The sequence below is a fragment of the Nothobranchius furzeri genome, chromosome 13, assembly GCF_043380555.1.
Source record: "Nothobranchius furzeri strain GRZ-AD chromosome 13, NfurGRZ-RIMD1, whole genome shotgun sequence".
NCBI lineage: Eukaryota > Metazoa > Chordata > Actinopteri > Cyprinodontiformes > Nothobranchiidae > Nothobranchius > Nothobranchius furzeri.
The window spans coordinates 32,308,034-32,332,593 of NC_091753.1; the positions used below are offsets into that span (position 1 = coordinate 32,308,034).

General features: G+C 42.0%; 1 protein-coding gene and 1 long non-coding RNA gene across 2 annotated transcripts in view; one reads left to right on the plus strand and one right to left on the minus strand.

Annotated features, from left to right (window-relative positions):
• On the minus strand, positions 1-19,912 carry LOC139062495 (uncharacterized). The gene is made up of 6 exons (XR_011516031.1): positions 17,061-19,912; positions 8,923-8,998; positions 611-783; positions 470-527; positions 329-395; positions 1-219 (listed from the first exon to the last, which is right to left on the minus strand). It is a non-coding gene; the product is annotated as an uncharacterized lncRNA (long non-coding RNA).
• scn4ba (sodium channel, voltage-gated, type IV, beta a) overlaps positions 15,706-24,560 on the plus strand; it is a 20,346-nt gene continuing 11,491 nt past the window's right edge. Inside the window, exon 1 of the mRNA XM_015951793.3 lies at positions 15,706-16,499. Within this exon, the coding sequence (XP_015807279.1) occupies positions 16,406-16,499 (94 nt within the window). The 5' untranslated portion in view covers positions 15,706-16,405. The remainder of the gene's footprint in view (positions 16,500-24,560) is intronic.

Sequence of the window (24,560 nt, forward strand, 5' to 3'; positions counted from 1 at the left end):
ACTGGAATCAAAATGAGATATTTGGCAGCACAAAAAACTTGTCAAACACAATATTTATTATAATAATTGTAGGCAGACAGGAGACAGAGCTGATGGAGGTTCTCAGTCATCAAAGGATGGCTGAAGGCTTTCCAGGAACAGGAGATGTGGTGTTGTCTCTTCTCTCTCTATTCTGCCAGATGAGCTGATAGGTTACAGGTGTGTGAGGACGTCCTCATGCTGTCATAACCAGATGACAGGAGTTATCAGGTGATCAGCCAGGCTAATGATGAGATGCAGAAAGAAAACAAATCCAGGACAGTGTACAATAATATGTGGTGTTGCTTACCTTATGTGCTCTTATAGAGTATTAACGTGTGCCTGCCTCATGGAGAGTCCATATTTTGCTGAGTGTCCTGCAATAATGCAGGTTATTAATTAATTTACTTTTGATAGCAAAAACACAATATTTAACGTAAAAGTTATTTACCAGGTGAATCAGCTCACACGTCACCACCAAGTGTCACAGGGCCATAATCAGTAGCCTCCTTCATGATGTCATGATGTAATCACATACTTATTTAATTGTTAATATCTTAAAAATTCTGAAATGTTTTAATTTTTGTTTTACCTTGTACAGTTCACTGATCTTGCACTGTCACTGAGGTGGAAGCTGGAATCAACAGCAGACACCTCACATCTTGGTCTTTTCAGGGGTGTGGACGCTGCTCTGGGACTTTCTGGAAGATGAATTTCTGTCATGGTCCCTGTGTCACAAGACACACTGAGGCTGTGAGCTCTAAACTGGGTGGCCATGTAAAAAACAAAGAAGCAGCCCATTTATAAATGTTTAAAAGAGCATAAAATCACGTGTAACAATAATCTGTAAAACAAATTAAAAGTAGAAGGTAATAATAAAATGTTTATGCGCTGACGGCCGATTACCGGACACAGCAGCGTTTGAAGCTGATGGCAGCTCGTTAGCAAACATTCACAAACAATTCAGATGCATTTTTGCCTAATTTAAAAACTGACAACGCAAAAAAATAATCTGGTAAGTATAACTCGCTCAATCTGGAGGTAAGTGAAGAAAATTTAGAAAGTTTACATAACTTTATTGACGGAGTTTTCGAGTTATTTGTTATGGGTCCGAAGAAATCAGCAGGTGAACCTGAAACACCTGGGACGAAGCGGAGCCGCCCTCAGGACTCGCCTGAGGCCTCATCTCCCCGGAAGGACATATTGGAATTATTAGAATCCATAGATAAACGGCTTCTGGGATTTGAGGGGCGTCTTCATCTGCTTGAGGTTCTGCACCAGGAGTTTCAGAACCTCCGCCAGTCCCTGGAATTCAGCCAGGAGCAGGTGGAGCGGCTCGCTGCTGAGAACGCGTCTCTGCGGGAGTCCGTTTCTTCCCTGGAGGAGGGAATGACGCGGATCACCCAGGACAACAAAACTCTGAAGGAGACGGTTTTGGACCTTCAGGCCCGTAGCATGAGGGATAATTTGGTGTTTGCAGGTCTGTCGGAGGAGGTGGGAGGGGCCGAGGACTGCGAACGCACTGTTAAACACTTTCTCCAGACCCAAATGAAGATACCCGAAGAAACGGTAAAAAACATCACCTTCGACCGAGTACATCGCCTTGGAGCTAAAAGAGGGGACAGCAGACGACCTCGTCCCATCGTGGCTAAATTTGAACATTTTAAGCAGAAGGATCTGGTTAAAAGTCACGGAAGAGAGCTCAAAGGCAAAGACTTCAGCGTTAATGACCAGTTTCCTAAGGAAATCCTGGATCGGCGCAGAGTTCTCTTTCCGCTGCGTAAAAAGTTTATCCAAGATGGGAAGAGAGCTGTCATCTCAGTGGATAAGCTTTATGTGGATAATAAACTTTACAAGGAGCGAGGAGTGACAGACTGGCTGTATTAGCCCAACATCAGGTCAGACCTTTATTTTTCTTATCAGATTCACTGGGTTTGAGCACGTCAGTAATAAACAGCTGCTAGATCCGTGTTTTAGATGATGAGTTCACCTGTTCATCATCACCTCACACCCCATCACCTTTTCTTTTTAGTTCTTTCTTCTTTTTTAACCTGTTTCTGTATTTTCCTTTCCTCTTTTTATCTGCTTCTTTACACCTGTATGGCACAACCACACAACTTTCCAACACTGCGTCAGACTCCACACACACACACACACGCACACGCACGCACACACACAGACACACACATGCACACACAGACCCACACACACACACACAGGAACACGCACACACACACACACACACACACACACACACACACACACACACACACACACACACATGGATATATTTAAGTCACAACACAATATCATAATTTATGCGTCAAATAATACAACCACAAACACTGTTGAATCCTTATTATTATTTACTTTTCTGTTATTTATTAACATACTATTTTATACATTTAGATACTTATTCCATCTTATTCACATGAAGGCGTCATATTTTAGCTACTCACACACACATCTATGGGTGCACTAAGATTTGTCTCATGGAACGTACATGGAACTGGCTCAAGAGATAAAAGATTAAAGATTTTTGATCAGTTAAAAAGAATGCAAGCAGACGTAATATTATTACAGGAGACTCATAGATCTGCCACATCGGCAGATGAACTTAAAACACCTGAGTTTCCTAGCATGTTCTCTGCCTGCTATAACTCTAGGCAAAGAGGGGTAGCTATTTTAATACACAAAAACATCAATTTCACAGTACTGGACACAGTTTCTGATCCAGAAGGTAGATTTATAATGTTAAAAATAACTATACAGAACCAACGCTTATGTATTGTGAGCATATACTGTCCATATATTGATGACCCTCCATTCTTTCATAATTTTTTCTCTGTACTCTCCGAACACTTGGACTGTCCACTTATACTTGGAGGTGATTTTAATTTTTGGATGCATTCCTTAGACAGGCTTAGTACAGCTGGGACTCGGCGCAATTGGCAATCCACTTATATAGTTAAACAGTACATGAGTGATTATGGGCTTTGTGATGCATGGCGATCTCTTCATCCTAACCGTAGAGAGTATACTTTTTTCTCACACGTCCATCACTCTCACTCACGTTTGGATTATTTTCTAGTCAGCAGCTCATTGCTGGCTGACATTTCAGACACTGAGATACACCCTATTGTTGTCAGCGACCATGCTCCGGTTTCTTTAACTCTAGTAAACAAGAAAGCAATCCCACCAAGCAAAAACTGGAGGTTTAATACATCACTGCTTAAAGATGAAGGTTTTATAGAATTTTTTAAAAAGGAGTGGGCTTTATATTTAGAACATAATGACCTGCCTGGAACATCAGCATCTATTCTCTGGGAGGCAGGAAAGGCAGTGATGAGAGGTAAAATAATCTCTTTCTCATCACATAAGAAAAAAACAGAAAATAAACGTATCCAGGAGTTAGAAGAAATCATTAAGTCTTTAGAGACATCCACAGAAGAAGAGTTACTGAGCAAATTACGTAAAGCTAAATTAGAACTTCATGGAATTATTGACAAAAAAACACAATTTTTAGCACAAAGACTACGAATAGAAAACTTTGAACATAGTAATAAATCCGGTAAATTTCTGGCCAGCCAATTAAAAATTAATAAAGAGAAAACTACCATATCTGCTGTTAAAGACTCAACTGGGAATATAGTTTATGACCCTGAAAGAATAAACAACACTTTCAGAGACTTTTACCAAACTTTGTACTCACCACAGATAAACCCATCAGATGACGAGATCGATGAGTTCCTTGATAGGATAACACTTCCTAAATTAACAGACAGCCAAGTTGCAGTCCTGGACTCGCCACTAACATCAGCAGAGCTCCAGGAAGCCCTTAAATCCATGACTAATGGGAAAGCTCCAGGTCCAGACGGGTTCCCAGCATAGTTCTACAAAGAATTCTGGACCATTTTGGCTCCAACATTTTTCAGAATGGTGAGGGAAATCGAAGAGAGCGGCAGATTACAGCCAAACATGAACTCAGCCAATATTAGTCTCTTGTTAAAACCAGGCAAAGACCCAGCATTTCCAACCAGCTATCGCCCAATTTCTCTTATTAATGTTGATCTCAAAATAATTTGTAAAGCCCTGGCAAAAAGATTAGAGAAGGTAACCCCCTTCTTAATACACCCTGACCAAACTGGTTTCATAAAGGGTAGACAGTCGTCCACTAATTCGCGTAGATTACTTAATTTGATAGATTTCTCTTACAGTAGAAACATAGAAACTAGTATATTATCTCTAGATGCAGAAAAGGCTTTTGATAGAGTTAACTGGAAGTTCTTATTTGCAACTTTACATAAATTTGGTTTTGGGAACTTCTTCATAAACTGGCTACAAACATTATACAGTTCGCCAATTGCACGTGTTAGGACGAACGACCAAATATCAGCTAGCTTCTGTCTTCAGAGGGGGACCAGGCAGGGATGCCCACTCTCCCCCTCACTGTTTGCTATCTTTATCGAGCCACTAGCAGCAGCAATTAGGCAAACAACAGGTATTAAAGGGATAAAGTGTAATAAAATAGAACATAAGATCAGTCTTTATGCAGATGATGTTTTACTCTTCCTCCAGAATTCTCAATCGTCTCTGTCTCATTCAATAGAACTGATAAACTCTTTTTCAAAAGTTTCAGATTACTCTATAAACTGGTTAAAATCAACAGTTCTACCAATTAATTTCTCTTTTGTCAATTTACTTAATACTCAACTGGAGTCAGGTAATATCACATACCTGGGAATTAATGTCTCTCCCAAGTTAGCAGATCTAACCAAATTAAACTACATCCCACTTTTAAAGAAAGTGGAGGATGATCTTGCTAGATGGAAATCCTTACCAATATCACTGATGGGAAGAGTTGCTACAATTAAAATGATGGTCTTACCCAGAATAAATTACTTATTTTCAATGATCCCAAACAAACCACCAGCTGACTGGTTTAGATCTCTGGACTCCTCAATTACCAAATTCCTCTGGCAGGATAAACCTCCACGAATTAGCTTAAAAACGCTTCAGAAGAGCAAAGACAGAGGAGGACTGGATCTACCCAACTTTTATTATTATTTTTTAGCCAACAGGCTGCAATATATACCAAGATGGTTGCAAGATAACCCACTAGATGAGTCCTGGTTAGACATAGAACAGACAATTTGCAATACGATAGAGCTTTCAGACTTACCATTTATTAGCTCAAGCGTAAGAAAACATGAAGGCTTCAAAAGTATTAGTATCAGCACTTCTCTGACAGCATGGTGGGAGTATCTTAAAATGACAGAGTCTTCACTAGTACCATGCAGACGCACACCTATCTGGAATAATCCTGATATTTTGCAAAATAATAAAATGATGAACCTTCTGGACTGGAAAAATAAAGGAATCCTATACCTGGAAAACATATATGAAGGATTGGACTTCATCCCATTTAATAGAATAGTCTCCCAATTTGGAATAGAAAAGAATAGCTTTTTAGAATACCACCAAATCAAATCTGTAGTCAAACAAAAATTTAAGCTCAATAAAATAGAATTACAAACCCCGCCAAGGGTTTTAGACTTCTGCAATCTCAAACCCCCTAAACTACTGTCTAAAGTATATAAGACACTGTCCAAAATAGACGATAGAATAGCAATCCCTATTGAAAAATGGGAGGTGGATCTATCAGTCAGCTTTGACCAGAACTTCTGGTCCCAAACTTGTTTAAAAACTTTTAAAATGATCAGACACCCCAATTTACAATTAATTCAGTACAAAGTTCTACACAGAGTACACTATACAGGTCATCGGATGTTCAAGATGGGGTTTGTGTCGTCTGACATCTGTACACACTGCACAAACAACATTCCTGACAATTACGTTCATGCACTGTGGTCCTGTCCACCTGTCCAGGAATTTTGGGGTAGAGTATGTGAAGACCTGTCAAAGTCTCTGAAATGTCATATCCCAATCACCCCCTCTCTTTGTTTACTGGGAAACCTGGATGATGTCCCGATTGAAAAATCTTTGGTTCACGTGGTTCTGACTGCCATATGCATCGCTAAGAAAACTATCCTCTTGAATTGGAAAAATAGAGAAAATCTCTGCATTAACCAGTATAGAAATCTTTTGTTAGATCATATTGCACTTGATTTAGCCTCTGCTTCCACTTCAAATAAATCTCTCTGGGCTCCTTTGATCGGTTCCATCACATAGCGGTGATGGGGGGCCGTTGATGATGTCCTGCGGGATGATGTGGGTGGGGGGGTGGAGGGTCTGAGTTTGGAGTATCTGGATGTTCCCTGGGGATGGGTTCACTGGGGATGTCTGGCACTGGGGGGCTGTTCCCCCCCTCTGGAGGTGCTTGGGTTGCCTCGGGGGGTGTACTGCTGGCGGTTGTGAGTGGGGCCCCTTGGAGGTCTTGGCGGCGGCCATGGGTTACTGCCTGGCGGCTGCATTGCCCCTGGGTGGGTCTGGGTGGGGGCCTGGGGGCTCGGGGTGTTGGGGTGGCCGGCCCCGTGTGGGGATCTGGGCTGGGCCTTGGGGGTCGGGTCCCTACATGTACGCTGCCGGGAAGAAGGCAGGAATACGCAGAAGTACCTGGCCCGGGTTCGGGGGCGTAGGGCAGGCCCTGGCTCCTCTGTTGTCCCATCACAGGGGAGGGGGAGGTCCAGGAGGGGGAGGACCCAACCTTACCTGGATGTCTTATGTCTTATATATTCTGGAAGTTGTGCAAATGCAGGGATGGGCATAGATATTCTGCTGGGGTGGGGCTGGGTCGGCTCCCTCGGGCTCTGTGGGGCTCTGTGATGCTGCTGCTTTGGGCCCTGGCAGGATGGGCTGGGGTCTCCATGCCCTGGGCGGCGGTATGACAACGGAGGTGCCTATTGGGGTCAGTGGGGGAGCTGGCTCCCTGGAGGGCTAAGCCCTACCAGCCATTCCTCCCCATCCCCGTTTATTTCTCTCCTCCTGCTCCCTCACATCATCACACAAACATGCACATAGGACCTTGGGGGGTGGACAAGTCGAGGAGTGCGGGTATGGACCCCATTTCCGCATTCCTGTGGCTTCCTGCCCCCCAATTTTATTTGCACCTTATGCACTTCCACCGACGACATTCCACGCAAACATACACTTAGGGCCTTGGGAGTGAGCACATTCAACGGCACTTGGCAGGGGGAGTTCTCAGCCTCCTCCCGAGTGCCGGTGCCCACTTCGAATTTTAAACTGCATTTAGACACCAAGGGCTGTGGGTGCAAGTAGGGTGGTGCAGTGGCATCAGCTGGCATAGGCCAGAAAATGCCCGCACTGCCCGCTCACCACAGCAATAGAATACACCTCATTAACACACAACACTATGTTGGAGCAGGTGGAGGGAGACCAGGGGGTCTTAGCACACCTCTGTTGTTGCTTGGCTGCCTGGGGCTGGAGACTAGGAGGGAGATCTGGCCGTCTGGTTGGGGTCTGGGGTGGTGGGTTGCTGTGCTCGGCGGTGGGCGGGGGAGCCTGCTCATCAGCACCCCAGCAGAAAGGGTCAAACTCTGGTAACCGGTGGTGGTTGTACCCCATGTGCAGCATTACCGGGACCAGAGTGAATAGGGTGTGTATGGGGAGCATGAATGGGTGTCCGGCGTGTATTTTTGTAAGTCTTTGGTTGTATGTGCATGTGTGAGCATGAGGGAGGGAGTGTGTGACTGTGTTTGTGTATGACTGTATATGTCAGGTGGGGCCTTTGACTCCTCCCTTCTCCTGGGACCTCCTTTGATGATATAGATCTTCGTCTCCCCTCCCCCCTGTCACACCTGGTGGGGGTGTGATGCCTTGGTCTGCCTGAGTGTTCGTGGCTCCCGGGTCAGGGAGTTTAAGATTTTTGGCATCTGCCTGATCAATCCCGGTGGCGGCCTGGGGGGGTCTGGGTCCCTGGGCTCTGCTGGGTCCCCGGCGGGGGTGGTCGCCCCTGGGTCCCGGGTCGCTGGGTCCCGGACTCGGCCGGCTAGGGGGTGGGAGGCTGCGGGCAGGCCTGAGGACTTGCCGCTGATATCTCCCGGGGCTCTGCCGGCTGCTGGTTGTGGCCCCCCGGGGCGATCCTCTGTGCCTCTCGAGGGGGGCGGGGGCCTTTCTGGTTGCGGGCTCCTTAGGGTTCCTGTGTTCTGGGGCAGCGCCTGGATCTCTGGGACTTGGAGCTCCCCCCCGTCTCCTACGCGTCTTTGGGGGGCAGATCTGTGGTCCCTCACACTCTCTATTGGACGCTCCTATAGATAAACCTTACATAAACAAGCGCGTGTACACACACAGGTGCTCACATGGTGCTCTCATAAGTATGGGCTTGGGCACGTTCAACACATGTCTTAAGACTATGGTGGGCACTCAATGCACTGTGGTATATTATCGTGTGACTGTTTAGTTAAACAATGATTGATTATATATTTCTTCATCAAGTTGACGCAGTGATAGCTTGATTTTGTTATATTGGTGTTGTGTCCCATTTTTTTGTTATGTTTTGCTTTTTTCTCGTCTCATTTTGCAGGTCTAGAAGCAGACTCTTGTTCATTATTGTTTATTTTTGTTGAATCCCCCCCCCCACCTAACCCCCTCTCTCCCCACCTTTTCTCTTTTCCTTTCTCTTTCACCTCTGTCTCCGTGTCTGGTCGAAATTACAAAGCATTCAAAAACAATAACAATAAAGTTTTAAATATCAGGTGCGACATTAAAAGCAGACTCTTTGATGCTCCACCTGAGACATTAAAAGCAGATGCTCTGATGCTCCACCTGAGAGTAAAACTGTAAGGCTTGTTACCAGCATTCAGACATCAATTCTGCTTGCTTCACAGCCAGACAGGACACGTTAAAAAAAAAAAAAAAAAATAAAAAATAAAAAATAAAAATAAAATAAAATGTTTACATAGAAGATTATTAAAAATAATTCACCTTTGCTACGCCGTTAAGGCTTCACGTCAGCCTGGACAAGTACATTCTCACAGCCAGTGTCTTGGGTAGATTTAACCTGGAAAAAAAATAGAAGCACTGTGTTGTTGGAGTTTATAAAGTCAGATAATATACAAAAGAATCATATAGGCGCTTTATAACATTCCTAGTGTGTGATCGTTATTCTAACGTAAAAGTCAGTCACATATGATGTGGAGAGCCTGAAATGCGACCTCCTGAACAGAATTCCTCACGGAACCGGGTCACAAGCTGGATTTCACGCTGTAATGCTGTCTGTCAACTAGTGCTTCGTTAGTTAGTCACTGTGGCAGAATTACCGACTGACACAAAAACAGCCCGAATTTTCTCCAAGCCATGTGGACCGTTTTATCGGCCAGGGCTTCGAGATATGTTCCGATTCGTCGCTGATTCTAACCTTACATCCCGTTCTACATTTTGTGAACTTGACAAATCTGCCCAAAGGCAGTGCAGGCTGATATTAGCTAAATAGAGTGAACCACGTCTCTCAAACTTTGCATTTGGTGGGGGAGCAGAGTCGGTGGGCTGCATCTAAATTGCGGAAGAGCCACGGTGGGCACAGCCTCCCTCTTCAAACGGAGACGTGCAGAATCGCGGGTAAAATGCTGGTTGCAAACTACAGCACTAGGCGGTAGCTGACTGTTTTCCAGACACCCATTGCGCGCAACCACTGGCGCCTAATTTCTCAGTCCAGCGGAAAGGAGTGCAACCCCACAGAGCCACCGCAACCATACTACACTACACCTTCTCACCATACTAACATGATATGGAGCACTAAACCTGAACTACTTTCCTAATTACACTAACAGCCAAACACTAACTAAACTACAATATCTAACAGCCAAACTAACACTAAATAAGTATGTATAACACTAAAAGCTATGATAAAGACTAGGATATGCTAATGCTATATGCTAATGCTGAACTACCGCTAACCTCCTACACTCACTTGCAAATCCAACTCCCAACTCGCCACAAGGCGTGGCCGAGACTCTCGATGCTTTTATAACTTTGACACAGAGCTGCTACGTAGTACTCTACTGGTTACGTAGTATCTTACTCTTTAGCCATTGGCTAAAATGTATTCAAAATGACTCAAATTCTATGTTTTAAGCTGAAGGTGGCACTGTACTGTGGTATTTAGGCAGAATTTTTAATTTTTAAAGAAAATGCACTAAAATGCTAAAATAATGAATACACACATTTAAAACACTATTAGACACTCATTTTTACAGTTCATCAGCAAAAAAAGTTAATTTAGATGTTACTTGCTCTTTAAAGTGTGAGCATGTCATATGTGCCTCAATAACACTATTTTTAGTAAAAATAAAATAAAAAATGTTTGGGGTCTAATCGTCTTAAACAATTAAAATGCAATTATTCAAGATTAATTCCAAAGTCTCTGATTATTTTGATACATTTTTAATTGAGTTGCATGCCTAGTCCAAACCTTAGTATGTTATCCCTAATTCAGTGTATTAAATGATGGTGGCAGGGGAGTTATGGCCTGCCCTGTAACCTGAGGGTTTCAGCAGGTTGGTGCCCCACTCAGACTGTCACTGTCATGGTGTCCTTGGGTAAGACACTTCTCCCACCTTGTCTGCTGGTGGTGGTTGGAGGAAACAGTGGTACTGATTGTGTGGCTGCTTTGCTACTGTCAGTGTGCCCCAGGGCAGCTATGGCTAGTGTGTTTTATCACTGTCAGTGTATGACTGTGTGCATGCATGGGTGAGGGCCTTTGTATTGTAAAGCACCTGTAGGGGTTCCAGGACTCTATAAGGCACTATAAAAATACAGGCAATTCATTGTTTATCATCTTGAACCAAGATCCATTCACCCTAGATTCTATGAAAACATATATTTTATGAGTTTGCTGGTCTGGAGCATTCAGGTGTGTGTTTACACAAAATGATACATATAATCAAATGGCAATCTCAATACTTTCATATGAATCATGTTAGTATAGATACAAGGAATGGATGTTGATCTAAAAGAAGCATTGGATCACACAGAATCTTTACTTTTATTAAGTCTTCAATCATATGAACAATAAGAATATACTGCAATACTTTTAACTTCATTTTTTAATTCATAAAACTGCTGCAAAATCATGCCGCATTGGCCCAATATAACCACAGACTTAAACCTTATATAAATTATGTATAAACCTATCCTATGGAGCCATACAAGGTCTAGGTGTAGATCATGCTGAACAATGCAGAACATTTGGCAACAACTATAGTAGATAGAATCGTATCAAAGTTTAGCTTGGTACCCAAGCATTAACAACCTTCTTTGTCTCTGCATCACTAAGAACTTGGGAAGTTGTACTTTCGACACAGGAAAGAACCTTGGATGGATCCCATATGTTGGAGAAGACTGATGGCAACGAGGAAGGTCACGAATCCTGAGAATGGGGTCAGGTGGCACATTTAAGTTGAACACTTTGGTGATCCATCACTCTCTCTGGATTGAGTTGATGGCTGAGCTGAGCTGAGATTAATGAAAGGTGAGCAGGGGCCGTCTAATGTCTGATGGCTGCATGTTTTCATGTAGTGTGAAGGACATACTACTGTCTTTGCATTCCTTGAAGGCGAGTTGTAAGGTATCTAAAGTCTGATCACTTTCTGAAAGGAGTTTATCCCAGTCAGCCTTACATGTTTGCTCTATATGAATACTCTTCTGTTGACTTTTACAACATAATCAACAATGTATTGAATCAAATGTGGAGAAATTTGCTAAAAGTTAGACAAAAGAAAACAATTCAGTAGTTTAAAAACTTTAAAAGTGATGTAACTGAGAGAAAAGAATGGTCTTAAAGGAGGTACAAGGGATTATTCATAAACAATTGGTGTCAGGAGGAAGCAATACTGATCCGTTTTCAATGGAATAAAGAACTGATACAAGTTTATTTATTGTACTAAAGGCTTTTTTTATTTTCAAATCTGCAAACAAGCTTGGCTTTGAACACAAATATGGTCACACAACACTCATCCCTCCCCTCGGGTATCTTCCCTGAGATGTTTCTTCATGGACTTCAGCTCTGCTTTGGTGTTCTGGTGCAGCCACAGCCACCTGGTGCTAAATGTACGGAAGACAGCGGAGGTTGTTGGGCGCTTTAGGAAGCACACCCCCCACCCCCCACCCCCCATAACTCCCATCATAATGGTGGGCTCATGTCGCTTCAGGAACTACTGTCACCCAGGACCTCAAGTGGGAGCCCACCATCACCTCCATCATAAAAAACGGCGCAGCAGAGGATGTACTTCCTGAGGCAGCTGAAGAAATTCAACCTATCAGTTCAGTCGATAAGGCAGTTCTACACCGCAATCATTAAATCCATCCTCACCTCTTCAATCACTGTGTGGTATGCCAGAGCCACCATCAGGGACATGAAAAGGCTGCAGCATGTTGTACACTCTTGTAACGTCACGTAATGGCCTGGTTTTAAGACTCACAGGTCAGATACACAGCCTGGGCCACCTTGCCCTGGCTACGACTCCAATCTGCAATATAGTCCTTCACAGGAGACTTAAAGTCTGCTACTACTCCTTTAATCTATGCAGCTGTCTGCTTATCTGACTGCTATTCCATCTAACGAGAAGAGGACATTTCAAGACTTAAAATAATCATTTAAATAAACTCTCTTTACTGCTAATCATCAAGGTTCATTATGACTGTGTTTAATTACTGAAATGAATTATTATTCTTTGTTTAATAATTATTTATGATAATCAGTAATGTTTAACTATGACAAGAATCATGTGCACTTAGCTCACACAGGTCACAGTAACATGCCCTATACTGTAGGTTATAAATTGTAAGTCGTTTTGGATAAAAGCGTCTGCTAAGCGAATAAACACACACAAATAAACACGAACTAAGTTAAAGGTAACTTGCACTCACATGACTTTTCCCATACACACCAGAACTTTCTATCTTCAGGAGACGTGTTTCTGAGGGTTTGTTAAATCTTCCTTCTACGTGTCAAAACCTGATTCATTAGAAATGATGATAGCCATCTCTTAAAACAGAACTCTCGTCATTCGCGAGTGAGTTCTAGAGAAAGTTGGGACGGCCACCCAACGCGCTTTAACCAAACAAGTGATTTCTGTCACGCTGGCAGAATTGCTCCGACACAACAAAACGACACCTGCAGAACAAGCTGATGCTACTAAGAATCTGCAGACGCAAACCAATTCCACATGTGTGCCTGCGGCTTCTCTAGGACCAGAGAAGTTGGTACCATCGGTCTTCCCTACCGGACCCAGTACCCTGAGGCTGTTCAACATCCTCCCCTGACCTCCGGATCCACGACGAGGGTCGCCTGACGGTGAGGTAGAACACAGATTTTGTCTCAATCCTCTTTAAGAGAACAACTTAGCTTATTGACAAAACCAAATTCTTTCTCCACCCAGAATGCGTCCTCTCTTAAAGAAACACGTTCTGAGACATTGCTTCACACGCAAACAAAACACACTTCACCTTAGATTCATCCAAACACAGGGTTGTATTTAATACCAAGGTCTTTTTAATACCAACGCTTTTACAAATCGTCTTTTATAAATTGTGTTTTATAAATTGTGTTTTAAATTGTCATGTTTAAATAGTTTAGTAATAAATTTCTTAACCTTTTTAAACTTGACTTGAAATAAACGCGGAGTGGGTGTATATTGATCACTGAACAAGCAAAGATCTTTAGATCTTCTGAATTAACAAATAACTTTTGCTATTAAATTAAATCTTTAAAAAAATAAATATAATCTTTTGATTAACATAGACCATAGACATGTATATACCTTGCATACTATAAATATCATTACTTAGATTAGCCATTTTTATATTTTGCTTGTTTTTACGTTATTGTATTTTGCACAACTGTTGCTGTGAAACTCGCACACAAGAATTTCACTCGCATGTACTGTACCAGTGTACCTGCACATGTGAAGTGACAATAAAAGTGATTTGATTTTGACCAAGCAAGTTGGTATATGAATATATATATATATATACACATATATATATATATATATATATATATATATATATATATATATATATATATATATATATATATATATGTAAATTTCATTTGTTAATTTGTTTGATCTTCTTGGGAATTAAAGCATAAGCTGATAGCAACAGCCTTTAATTCCTAGATAGTTAGTTCATTAACACTACACTCTGCTGAGAAGGTCTTTGGCTGAAAACTGCCCCCTATACAGGACCTGTACACCTCCAGGACATTGAGACATGCAGGTTGGATCACATGTGACCCATGTCACCCTGGACACAGTATTTTTTACTCGCCCTCATCTAGCAGGAGACTCAGATCCATTCGGACCAGAACCTCTCGCCACAAGAACAATTTCTTCCCCTCTGTGTTCAGACTCATGAATGACTGCCCATTTCAGCTGCTTTGTTCCAGTTACACGACCCTGAGTTGTGTTTGCACCTGAATTTACCCTTTCTGACCAGTACCTACACTGACTTGTGTTTAGTAGCTGCTTCTATAATCATTGTCTCCCTATGTATTATCATTTTATTGTGTTTATTTCCTAAGTCTAACTTTGCAAATCATTTATTTTTTCTTGCACCAGTTATCGCAGAAATTTCCTAATGTTGTGATTCTCGCACATATGGCAAGAAATCAGTGCCTTCTGATTCTGATTCTGCCGGAACCGGAAACCCGCGATGCTGGATGAAACGAAATGGTGTTAAACATCAGTTGCCATGTTCTAGGTCCAAACATCTTTTGTTGTCCGTGACTTCAAATGGTGTTTTACTATTTGGGACTCTGGCAATTTGTCCTAATGTTAAAGTTATAGCAGCCGGCTGTTTCTCCTTCCCTGATATTATTGAGCAGAGAAACTCTCACAGTGGTGTTGTGTTGCAAAATATGTAAATGTGTAATGAATGGAGGACCCAGGGAAGTGTAGCGGTATAATGACACACAAAAGCAATGTTTGCAAACACATATTCAGCATGTGGAAAGTCTTTGAAGGTTCATAAGTTATTCTTCAGTTTCATCTTGTTTTCCACAGGTGCCTACTTAGGAAGTAACTGATTACTAAAACTACAGATGAAACATTACTTAATAGAAGGAATTGAAGGGGTCGATGTCAGCTTGTCCATGGCTGCAAGTAAAAAAGCATCAGAAGTTTTTCGCAAGCGAGGAAGACTATTTCTGATAACACGAAAAGTTTCTGGAAAAAACAAGGAGGCCATTAGCACTGAGCCAGTTCTATTATCTAACTGTACAATAATTAAGACTTAACGAATGTCAAATCTTCTTTGGAGTCAAAGGAGTCAAGATGAACAGGTCAAAAATGGGTATTTTGTCGAAGAAGAGCTGTCCATACCCATTTAAAGTGAATGGTCTTAATCAAGTCACGCTTTCTGTCAAGCCTTCAGCATTCTGATTATTTGTCCAATTACTACAAGAACCAGCAGAACCACAGAGGAATTGACGTGGAAGCGGTGTTAAAGTGGGGACGTAAGTAATGGGTTCCAGTAGACACAGGCATGTGATGTAAAGCACCCAGGTCACATCCTAATCAGAGATTATCTTAAGGAAGGCTGATTCAGCTTTTCTGCATGCATTTGTTTGTGCGTCAGAGTGGCAGCAGATGTCACCCCCCAATACCCCCCCACATCACACGCACACACACCCCATCATCGTGTCCCCTCCTTCTCCTGCCGGCTCCCTCCTCACCTCCACCTCTGCAGCAGTTTTCTCTCTCTCTCGCACACACACTCATTTCTCCCGGTGCCGGCTCGGGAGACACACACTTTCTGCTTTTCCGCCTGGCTGCTGGCTCTGCTCCAGCATCCCCCTGTGCCTCCAGTGTTTTCTCCTCCCTCCTCTCTCGCTTCCCCTGGAGTCTATGTCTCCCTCAGTGAGGTTTGCTGGCCAGCCTGCTTCTCTGGCTGTTACTGCTGCTGGAGCAGTGAAGCTGCTTGACACCACATCGCCACACTGCCTCTACCGCACTGCCTCGCTTCTCCTTTCTGCCTTTTCCCTCACACTCAGCTTCACTGGATAAGTCATCTTCCCAAGCAGCTGCAAAGGACAGGAACGGAGCCGGGCAAAGGGAGGAGTGTCTCGTTGTTCAACTACTGCATTGATCTGTTTTGTCTTTTCTTTTGCTTTTCTGGGCTGCTGGAGGTCGGAGCAGGAGGACAACTGGACTGAGAAGAGATTTGTTCACTTCCTGCCTCTGCTCATTCCTGGGACAGAGTGCAGGGGAGGACAGAAGAGGGAGGGACAAGATCAGGACTTCAGACTCCCTACCGCTGCACAGCTCAGTGTCCCACCTCTTCCAAAGGCACATAAGTCAAACACACAACCTGTCACTGACGGACAATTTGACAAGTGGGCACATTGTGTTCATACGTAGGAACAGACAGAATCACAGACAAACAGGTAGACAGGGGGTGTCGTGTCATGGCGTCAATGGACAGCACCGGTTCAAGTGTCTCTGGGCGGCTGAGATCAGGGGATCTGCTCCATGCTGGACTGGCAGTTGTGTTGCTGCTTGGTGAGTTATACTCCTTTCTGTACCTTAGGATGACATGTCGTTCCTACACAACAGAAAACCATTGTTTCTCTGTTCATATGTAAAATATGTTAAAGCCAACTTATTGCAAGGTTAAGAGAGTCTAATTTTCCTTTGTCAAAACTCATCTGTTTGCCTCCCATATATTTGTTAATGTAGGTGTGTGTGTGTGTGGGGGGGGGGGGGGGGGGGCTGAAAGTCGATACAGGAAAAGCACGGCTTTCTAACATGAACTGTCCTACCGCCTCCACTTCAGCATTCACGCCAAAGCTTCGTGTCCTCACCGACTGACTAAAGTATGCAGCTGGGGATGTCTGCTTGTTTAAAATCAAAGGACAATGGGGTCAAAAATACAGAACTTTTGACTGATCTGAATTTAGACCCTGGCTACTTGATGTGACAGCTGACTCATTAAGTGTTTTCAGTGGACATAGTTGAAAAACGCATTTCAGTTTTCAAAACTGAGTTACAAAAGGGAAACAATTAAATTAAGAAAATAACTATTGATTGATATCCACACACGGCTGACAGAGTATGCATTACTGGTAGTGACGTAGCAGTGCAGCGATGATCCAAGTCTTGGTCCATTCCCTCCATGATTTTGTTGTAGTGGCCAGTAATAGCCACCATGTTCCAGCTCAGAAAGTTGAGAAATTTTAATTTTTCTGAAACATAAAGAAAATATTAAAGTTTTGCACCATAAAAAGTAAAAGATTGAAATAACATAACTGTAATACTAACTGAGGAAGCTGCAGTTTATTTAACGTACTCATAAATAAAGAATGGAGATCAGAGATACACAGCTCACATGGGACGTTACTTCTAATTCACACAGACATACACATTTTGGACAGTATCAGAAAAATCCCCTAGAAATGTGGGGTCTGGGACATAAATTTCATAATATTCATGTAAAAATAAATAAATGTCATGTTTTGGCCTCTACACACCTTGAAATGCTATCATCACAATGCTTTGAACCTGAAATAACAGAGGGCTTAGGAATTCAAATCATGTATAGGGAGGCGACAAAGAAAATAACAGAAGAAGAGAACATTTAAAAACATGTTTTGTTTGGTTAGGAAAGGTCCAGAGTGAAATTACTTAGAAGTGATTAACTGAACAGCTGTGATAAGAGCTGGTCAAATTCTCAAGCACGTTAATACAAAGTTGCTCAATGCCTCTTTAATTAGCTCTTTGACATATCAAATAATTTCTTTTTCAATTTCCCTTTACAGCCTAATTGGAATTTATGCAAATAAAAGTTCTGGATGGTAGAAAACAGGGTCAGCACTTTGAGTTTGCTTTAAAAAAATCAACTGTCAGTGAAACATGTTCACATTACTTTTTAAATTGCCCACCTTTTGCAGCCTTTCTTACCCAACCTTTTCCATACCAATATAATTCTGTTTAGAGTGATGGGAAGCTGGTGCAAATCTCAGCAGTTGATGGGCAAGCTCTCACTCTGAAGTAATATTTAACCAACACATTTAGCATAATAAATACTCAGTGGCACAACTCTTTCAGAAAGAACACGAATAGATAACGTCATTATTCAAATGACCTAAAAGTACAATACATACAAATGAAGTAAGACTGACATCCTGTGGTCAAATTTGATTACAAAGTGACTTTCTCACTGCTGTTCGGTGAGTTTTATAGATTTATGGAGTTTTGGATCATCACCAGAAGATTCTAGATGACAAACAAAGATGAGTCATACACAGTAAGTTGATAAGTAGATGAACGCATTGTCATATCTGGTGTTGGCACCAGAGACGGGAATTGTAGCATCAACAAGTCAACTCCATATCGTGATTTTGTTCTGCTCAGAAATGGAACAAGGTCAATTCATTGTGCTCTTTTAAATTACCTGGTTTAGTTGCTGAACTGAAGAAAAAACAGTATGGAGATAACTTGTTGATGTCACAATTCCCCATTTTTGGTTAGCACTATTGGGTGTTTTACGGTAGGGAGCACTTTCTTCACTTACTATGGTAATATTTATCCTGCATTAGAGAAAGTGTGGTTGTTTGCCGTCTTGCTGTTAGCTTGCTGGTCTACTTCTAAATGACTCATTAAAGGAAGTAAAATGCCACGACTGACTCATTATTAACTTCACACAGGCTGGTAATTGAAAAATTAGCTTGAGAAATTTTTAGAGCCGACTATTTGCTTCCAAATCACTGTTAGCATTGTTAAATCAACGTTAGCCCCTAGCCTTCTTCACATGATATTAGAGTGAATCAAAAGAATAATGTAGCTTCTTACAATAAATAACTTCCGGTCACTGCTGTTTACTGGCTTCGGTTTTACAACTCTGGAGCATTTTTTCCTGCCAGTGTCAAATTACAAATGTGGGTTAGCTGCAGAGTTAGCTTGGTGCAAACTAGGCAACCTCACAAACTTAGATTGTAAAAAAAGAAAAACTATGTCCATCTTTCATTTTCTTTTGAAAGGAGAAAATCTGACAGGCTAAGAATTAAATCTGATTTAAAGTAACCTTCCTTCCAACATGATTGACTACGTTTACATGCAGCCAATATCCGGGTTATGATCGTGTTAAGGTCGGTATTCGGGTTTCTGAGTTGATCAGAATAACCCGTTTACGAGCATAAATAGAAATAGTTACCTCTAACTTGCATAACCCGATTTAAATGTGGACGTTGGGGTAGCGTCACGACGTGTGGACTACGTCCAGATGCAATATGCCTCATTTCCTGTTCTTCTTGTTCCGGGATCCGTGAAAACAACAACATGTTTCCCAGTTCGGAAGAGATAGCGACCACGTTTGTTTGTGCTTTAGTTTCTTCGTCACTCCAAAAGTGTGGTGCTGTGCCGTGACTCGCCATTTTGTTCCTAACTTGTTGTTTACTTCCGGTGTTCTGGCGCATACAAGACGTCTCGCTACTCAAAAGACCAAGATTCCTTGCGAACAGAGCATGCGCAGAACACACGCTTTGATGGAGATATCCCGATATTCGTTTACACGACCAAACATTCGGGTTAGAAAAGGGTTACCCCAGGTGTAGTAACCGGGTTTTTAAAAACCCGGTTATGAGCATATCCGGGTTTTTGGCGGTGTTTACATGGACCTGCGGAACCGGGTTATTGTGAATATTCGGGTTTTAAAAGGGTTACTGGCTGCATGTAAACGCACTGAATGAGACATTGGACCAGGGGTGCCCAATCCTGGTCCAGGAGGGCCTGTATCCAGCAGGTTTTGTGTTTTTTCTGCTCCAACAGACTTGACTCAATGGTTGAAACACCTGTGCACCAGCTCATCAGGCTCTGCAGAAGCATGTTATTAGCTGCTGATTGAAATCAGGTGTGTTGAAAGAGAGTTAAAACTAAAACATGCAGGACACTGACCCTCCAGGACCAGGATTGGGCACCCCTGCATTAGACTGTTTTGTGTTTATGTCACTGTATAATGTGTCGTGAGACTGGGACTGGGAGATCGGCATTCAAATCCCAGTCAGGTCATACCAAAGACTTTGAAATGGGACCCAATGCTCCCTGCTTGACACTCGGGGTTGGATTGGGGGGTTAAACCACCAAATAGATCCTGAGTGTGACCACAGCTGCAGCTCTCTGCACCCATGGGGATGGGTCAAATGTGGAGATGAACTTCACCAGTATGTGATGACTAATGTGACTTTAACTTTAACAAGTTCAAATGAAAAAACAAATCAAAAGATATGTAAAAAAATAAAGGGATGTTTTATTTTATTTTATTTACTTTAAGTGAGAATGTAAACTTTATAAAAGTTTTACAAATTTAGCAGCAGGTGCTATGGCTTTTGGAGGACAGTATACAATGATTAGTGAGAAGCTTATTCTAGTAAAAGTCTTAGAAGGAAGCATTATTTAATGGATGGGGGGTGGGGGCTAATTCTGCACTCACTGTCTAGGTCTTGGTCAAGAGGGCAGTAGCCACAATAGAGAAGCACAGGTTGCCCCCCCCCTGCCATTTTCACCAACTTCAATTCCTAGGCCAACCTAATTCATCTAGCTAGTTCTGGGATTCATCACCCAGAAGGTGTCTAAGGAGTGTTCTGACCAGATCTATAAACCACCTCAGCTGGTTCCTCTTGATATGGAGGAGCATCTTCTCTAACCTGAGCCCCTCCTAGAAGTCTGAGCTGAACTGATGGTCCACAAAAATAAACAATCAATGATGAACAAGTGCCTACTTCTGGACCTGCAAAAAAAGAGAAAAACCAAAAAGAAAAAAAAAAGAAGGAGACACACAACAATACAGCTAGAACAAGCTATCACTGCATCAACCTGATGAGGAAATATAAAATCAACATTGTTTTACTGAACAATCACACAATAATAAATCACAGTGCATTTAGTGCCAACCACAGCCTTAAGACGTGTTGAAAATGCCCAAGTCCATACTTGTGAGAGCACCTGTGTGTGCACACATGCTTGTATATGTAAGGTTTCTCTATAGGAGCGTTCAATAGAGAGTATGAGGGGCCACAGATCTGCCCCCCAAAGATGTGTAGGAGATGGAGGGAGCTCCAAGTCCCAGAGATCCAGGAGCTGCCCCAGAGTGCAGGGACCCCAGGGAGACTGTAACCAGAAAAGCCCCAGCACCCTCTGGAAAGGCGCAGAGGATTGCCCCGGGGGGTCACAACCAGCAGCCGGCAGAGTCCCGGGAGATATCAGCGGCAAGCCCACAGGCCTGCCCGCAGCCTCCCATGCCCAAACCGGCTGAGCCCGGAACCCAGCGACCCGGGACCCCGGGGCGACCAGCCCCGCCAGGGACCCAGCAGTGCCCAGGGACTCAGATCCCACCAGGCAGCCACCGGGATCGATCAGGCAGACTCCAAAAATCTTAAATCCCCTGACCTGGGAGCCGCAAATACCTCATGCAGACCAAGGCAGCATACTCCACACCAAATGTGGCAGGGGGAGGGTAGGCGAAGATGTGTCGCAGCACAACAACTCCCAGGAGACGGGAGGAGTCCAAGACCCCAGCTGACATATACAGTAATATACAGACACAGTCCCTCCCTCCCTCCCTCATGCTCACACATACACATACAACCTAAGACCTACAAAAATGAACACTAGACACGCAGTCCCGCTCCCCATACACACCCTTTTCACTCTGGTCCCGGTGCTGCTGCACAAGGGGTACAACCATCACCGGTTCCTAGAGGTCGACCCTTTCTGCTGGGGTGCTGATGAGCAGGCACCACAGGCCAACGCTGAGCAAAGCATGCCACCAGCCCAGACCCCAACATGACAGCCAGCTCCCCCTCCTAGCCTCCAGCCCTGGGAAGCCAAGCGACAACAGAGGTGTGCTAAGACCCCCTAGTCTACCACCGCCTGCTCCAACTCAAAACATGTCTAAAGCGTGTCTGTCCTCTCTTTGCAGTCCTTAAAGTTTAAATTTTGCATCACAAAATAATGTGTATTTAAAATTAAGTTATTTGTCAAAATGTTCCTTCTTTTATTCCACACACTTATTTTTATTATTGAGTATTTAACTCATTTGGGTTTTATCTCTTTTTGTTTTTTCTTAAGCTTCATCACTTTTAATTCCAAGTCTGATTTTTTTTGTCAACCTAAAAAGCAATTCAGTTATACTATCTAAACAACAAAAAACATATCTTTATAAATAAACCATAACAAGGCACACAACGATCTAAATGATTTAAAACATCAGGTTGACTAATGTGAGAAATCAACAAAATAGAGTAAAAGAAATGTAAATTTGTTTCTTCTACCTTTAGTTGTTTATAGTTTAGTTAATTATTGTTACCTATTCTTTATTTTTAAACCACATAATTTTTCAGATAACTTTATATTTCTATCCATCAAATTGAGCTATTTTAACAAATTACATTAGCTGCACTAGAGTAATTTTCGTGATGACTACTTTTCACTTCTACTTGAACAAATGTATACTAATATAATATTACTCAGTACAATCCTACCCACCCTTAATCAGTTATTTAGTAGTGTGCATCTAAACGTGACAATCATGTTGTTAAATGTTTGCACACGTGTCATCTTACCTTCATTTAGTTTGTTTATGTGAAGTGTAAGCGTGAACCTACATTGTTCGACATCAGCAGCTCCTGTGACTGAGTTACTCAGCCGCTGATGTAATTCCCTGCTCTGCTGTCACCCTCATGGGCTCGACACACTTCCTTTACACTGTAGCTCCTCAATTTGCTTCACCCCTCCATACTCAACACATACTTTACTCATCTCCTCGTTTTTTTTTTCTCATGGAGGTAACAGTGTCCTCTGTCAGTTCTCTATGGGTTCATTCTCAAATGCATTAACCCTTCCCTCACTGGCCTTCTTATAAAGAAGAAAAAAGGAAGAAAAAATCACCTTCACAATCAGCCAAGGGCATGCACACATAGACACACTTTCAGTTGCTTTTCCCACCAGCGATTCAGATATTGATGTTTCCCAACTGGGACAAGGAGATACTTGATAGTGGAGCTAAAAATATCAAACATGCCAGCCGGTTACTCATGTACGCACGCTCATAAGTGTGAATATCAGTGCTCCCTGCTCAAACATGAGTTCACACACATACATAGCCACATACTGTAAGGCATACAAAACTAGAATGTTAAAATGAAAGTGTTGTAAAGTCGGGACATATCGCTGCAAAGAAAAGGGAAACTTGCAGGTTAGTACAGGAGCACATATAAAATAATGAGACTGTACCAAGGTGAAAAGTAATGGTGGCATGGAGTCTATTTCTAGATATGAGAGTGGACACTCTTACCTAGACATGTAAACACTCAAACATGGTCTTGATGATGAGAATGTACTGTGTAAAATGAGATCACCACTAGTGTTCTCAAAAGAGTCTCAAAAGTCTTGTTCAGCAACTAGGCTTCAAAAAGAGCCCTGTGTGTGAGTAATTACACATTTACTACAAAATGTGACTGCATCTTGTAATTGGTTATATTGGGTTTGCATTACAATATTCTGTTTCACCCTCTGGTTAGTAAACACTTTGATTGAAAAGCTTACATTTTGACTTTTTTGTCTGTTTGAACGTTAGCTAAAGGCTTTTAATGTACAGTAAGATTAAAACAAATGTTAAAGTAATTTTTCATGCCCGGCAGCATTTTGTTTCTTTTAGGTCATTTTCAACCATTTCAGATTTATAGTAAATGCAAAAAGAAGCAGGTGTTTGATTTCCACCATGTTGAATCGTTGGATTTGCGCCAAGATGGTATCAAACAGCATCAGATTGTCCACTGTTGTCTTCCTTCACTGCAATATAAGGAAAAGGTTGGTATATTAAGCTGATTTTTGTAAAATAAATAAATACATAAACTGCCTTAAAGACACATTGAGGCCAATAGTAAAAAGGTTGCAGTGGTAAGAAAAAAAAAGATTAATATAATCAGTTTGGCAATAAAATGCAGTACATTTCCTAAACAGCAGGTGTCACTATACAAATATTAAAGCAGCTGCAGGAAAATACAATTTTACAGGAAGTACATTTTTAGATGAACATAAAATCTATTTTAATGTAAACCATAATTTGTAAGGTAGTAATTAAACCATTATATCATTATTTTGGAGTTCCTTTATGATCAAATTACCACCCAACACTTAGTAATGTAGTTTAAATACTTGCTTAGATATGCTTTGAAAAAAAAATGGTCATAGCTGATTTGAATATATAAATGTGTTTGCTCCACTGCGTGTAAGCAAAAAATAAATAAATAAATAAAACTGCTTATAATAATAACTAGCTTGTATAAATATAAAAGTTAAATAGGCTATTGAACCAATTCTGGTAAAAGCAAGCAACGCTGTGCTACACGTGTCGAATTTGCATCAATTGCACTAATTAGCAATTACAAATCAATTAGTAATATAAATAAATTGTTGAATGCACTATGATGTATTAAAACATGTCACAATATCTAAGAAGAGGTTTAACATCAGCTCTCAGGAGTCAAATGTCCATCAAGATGTTATAAAGAACCAATCTGTGCTCATGTGATCTTTTCCAACATACATGTTCATGAACAGCTTCCA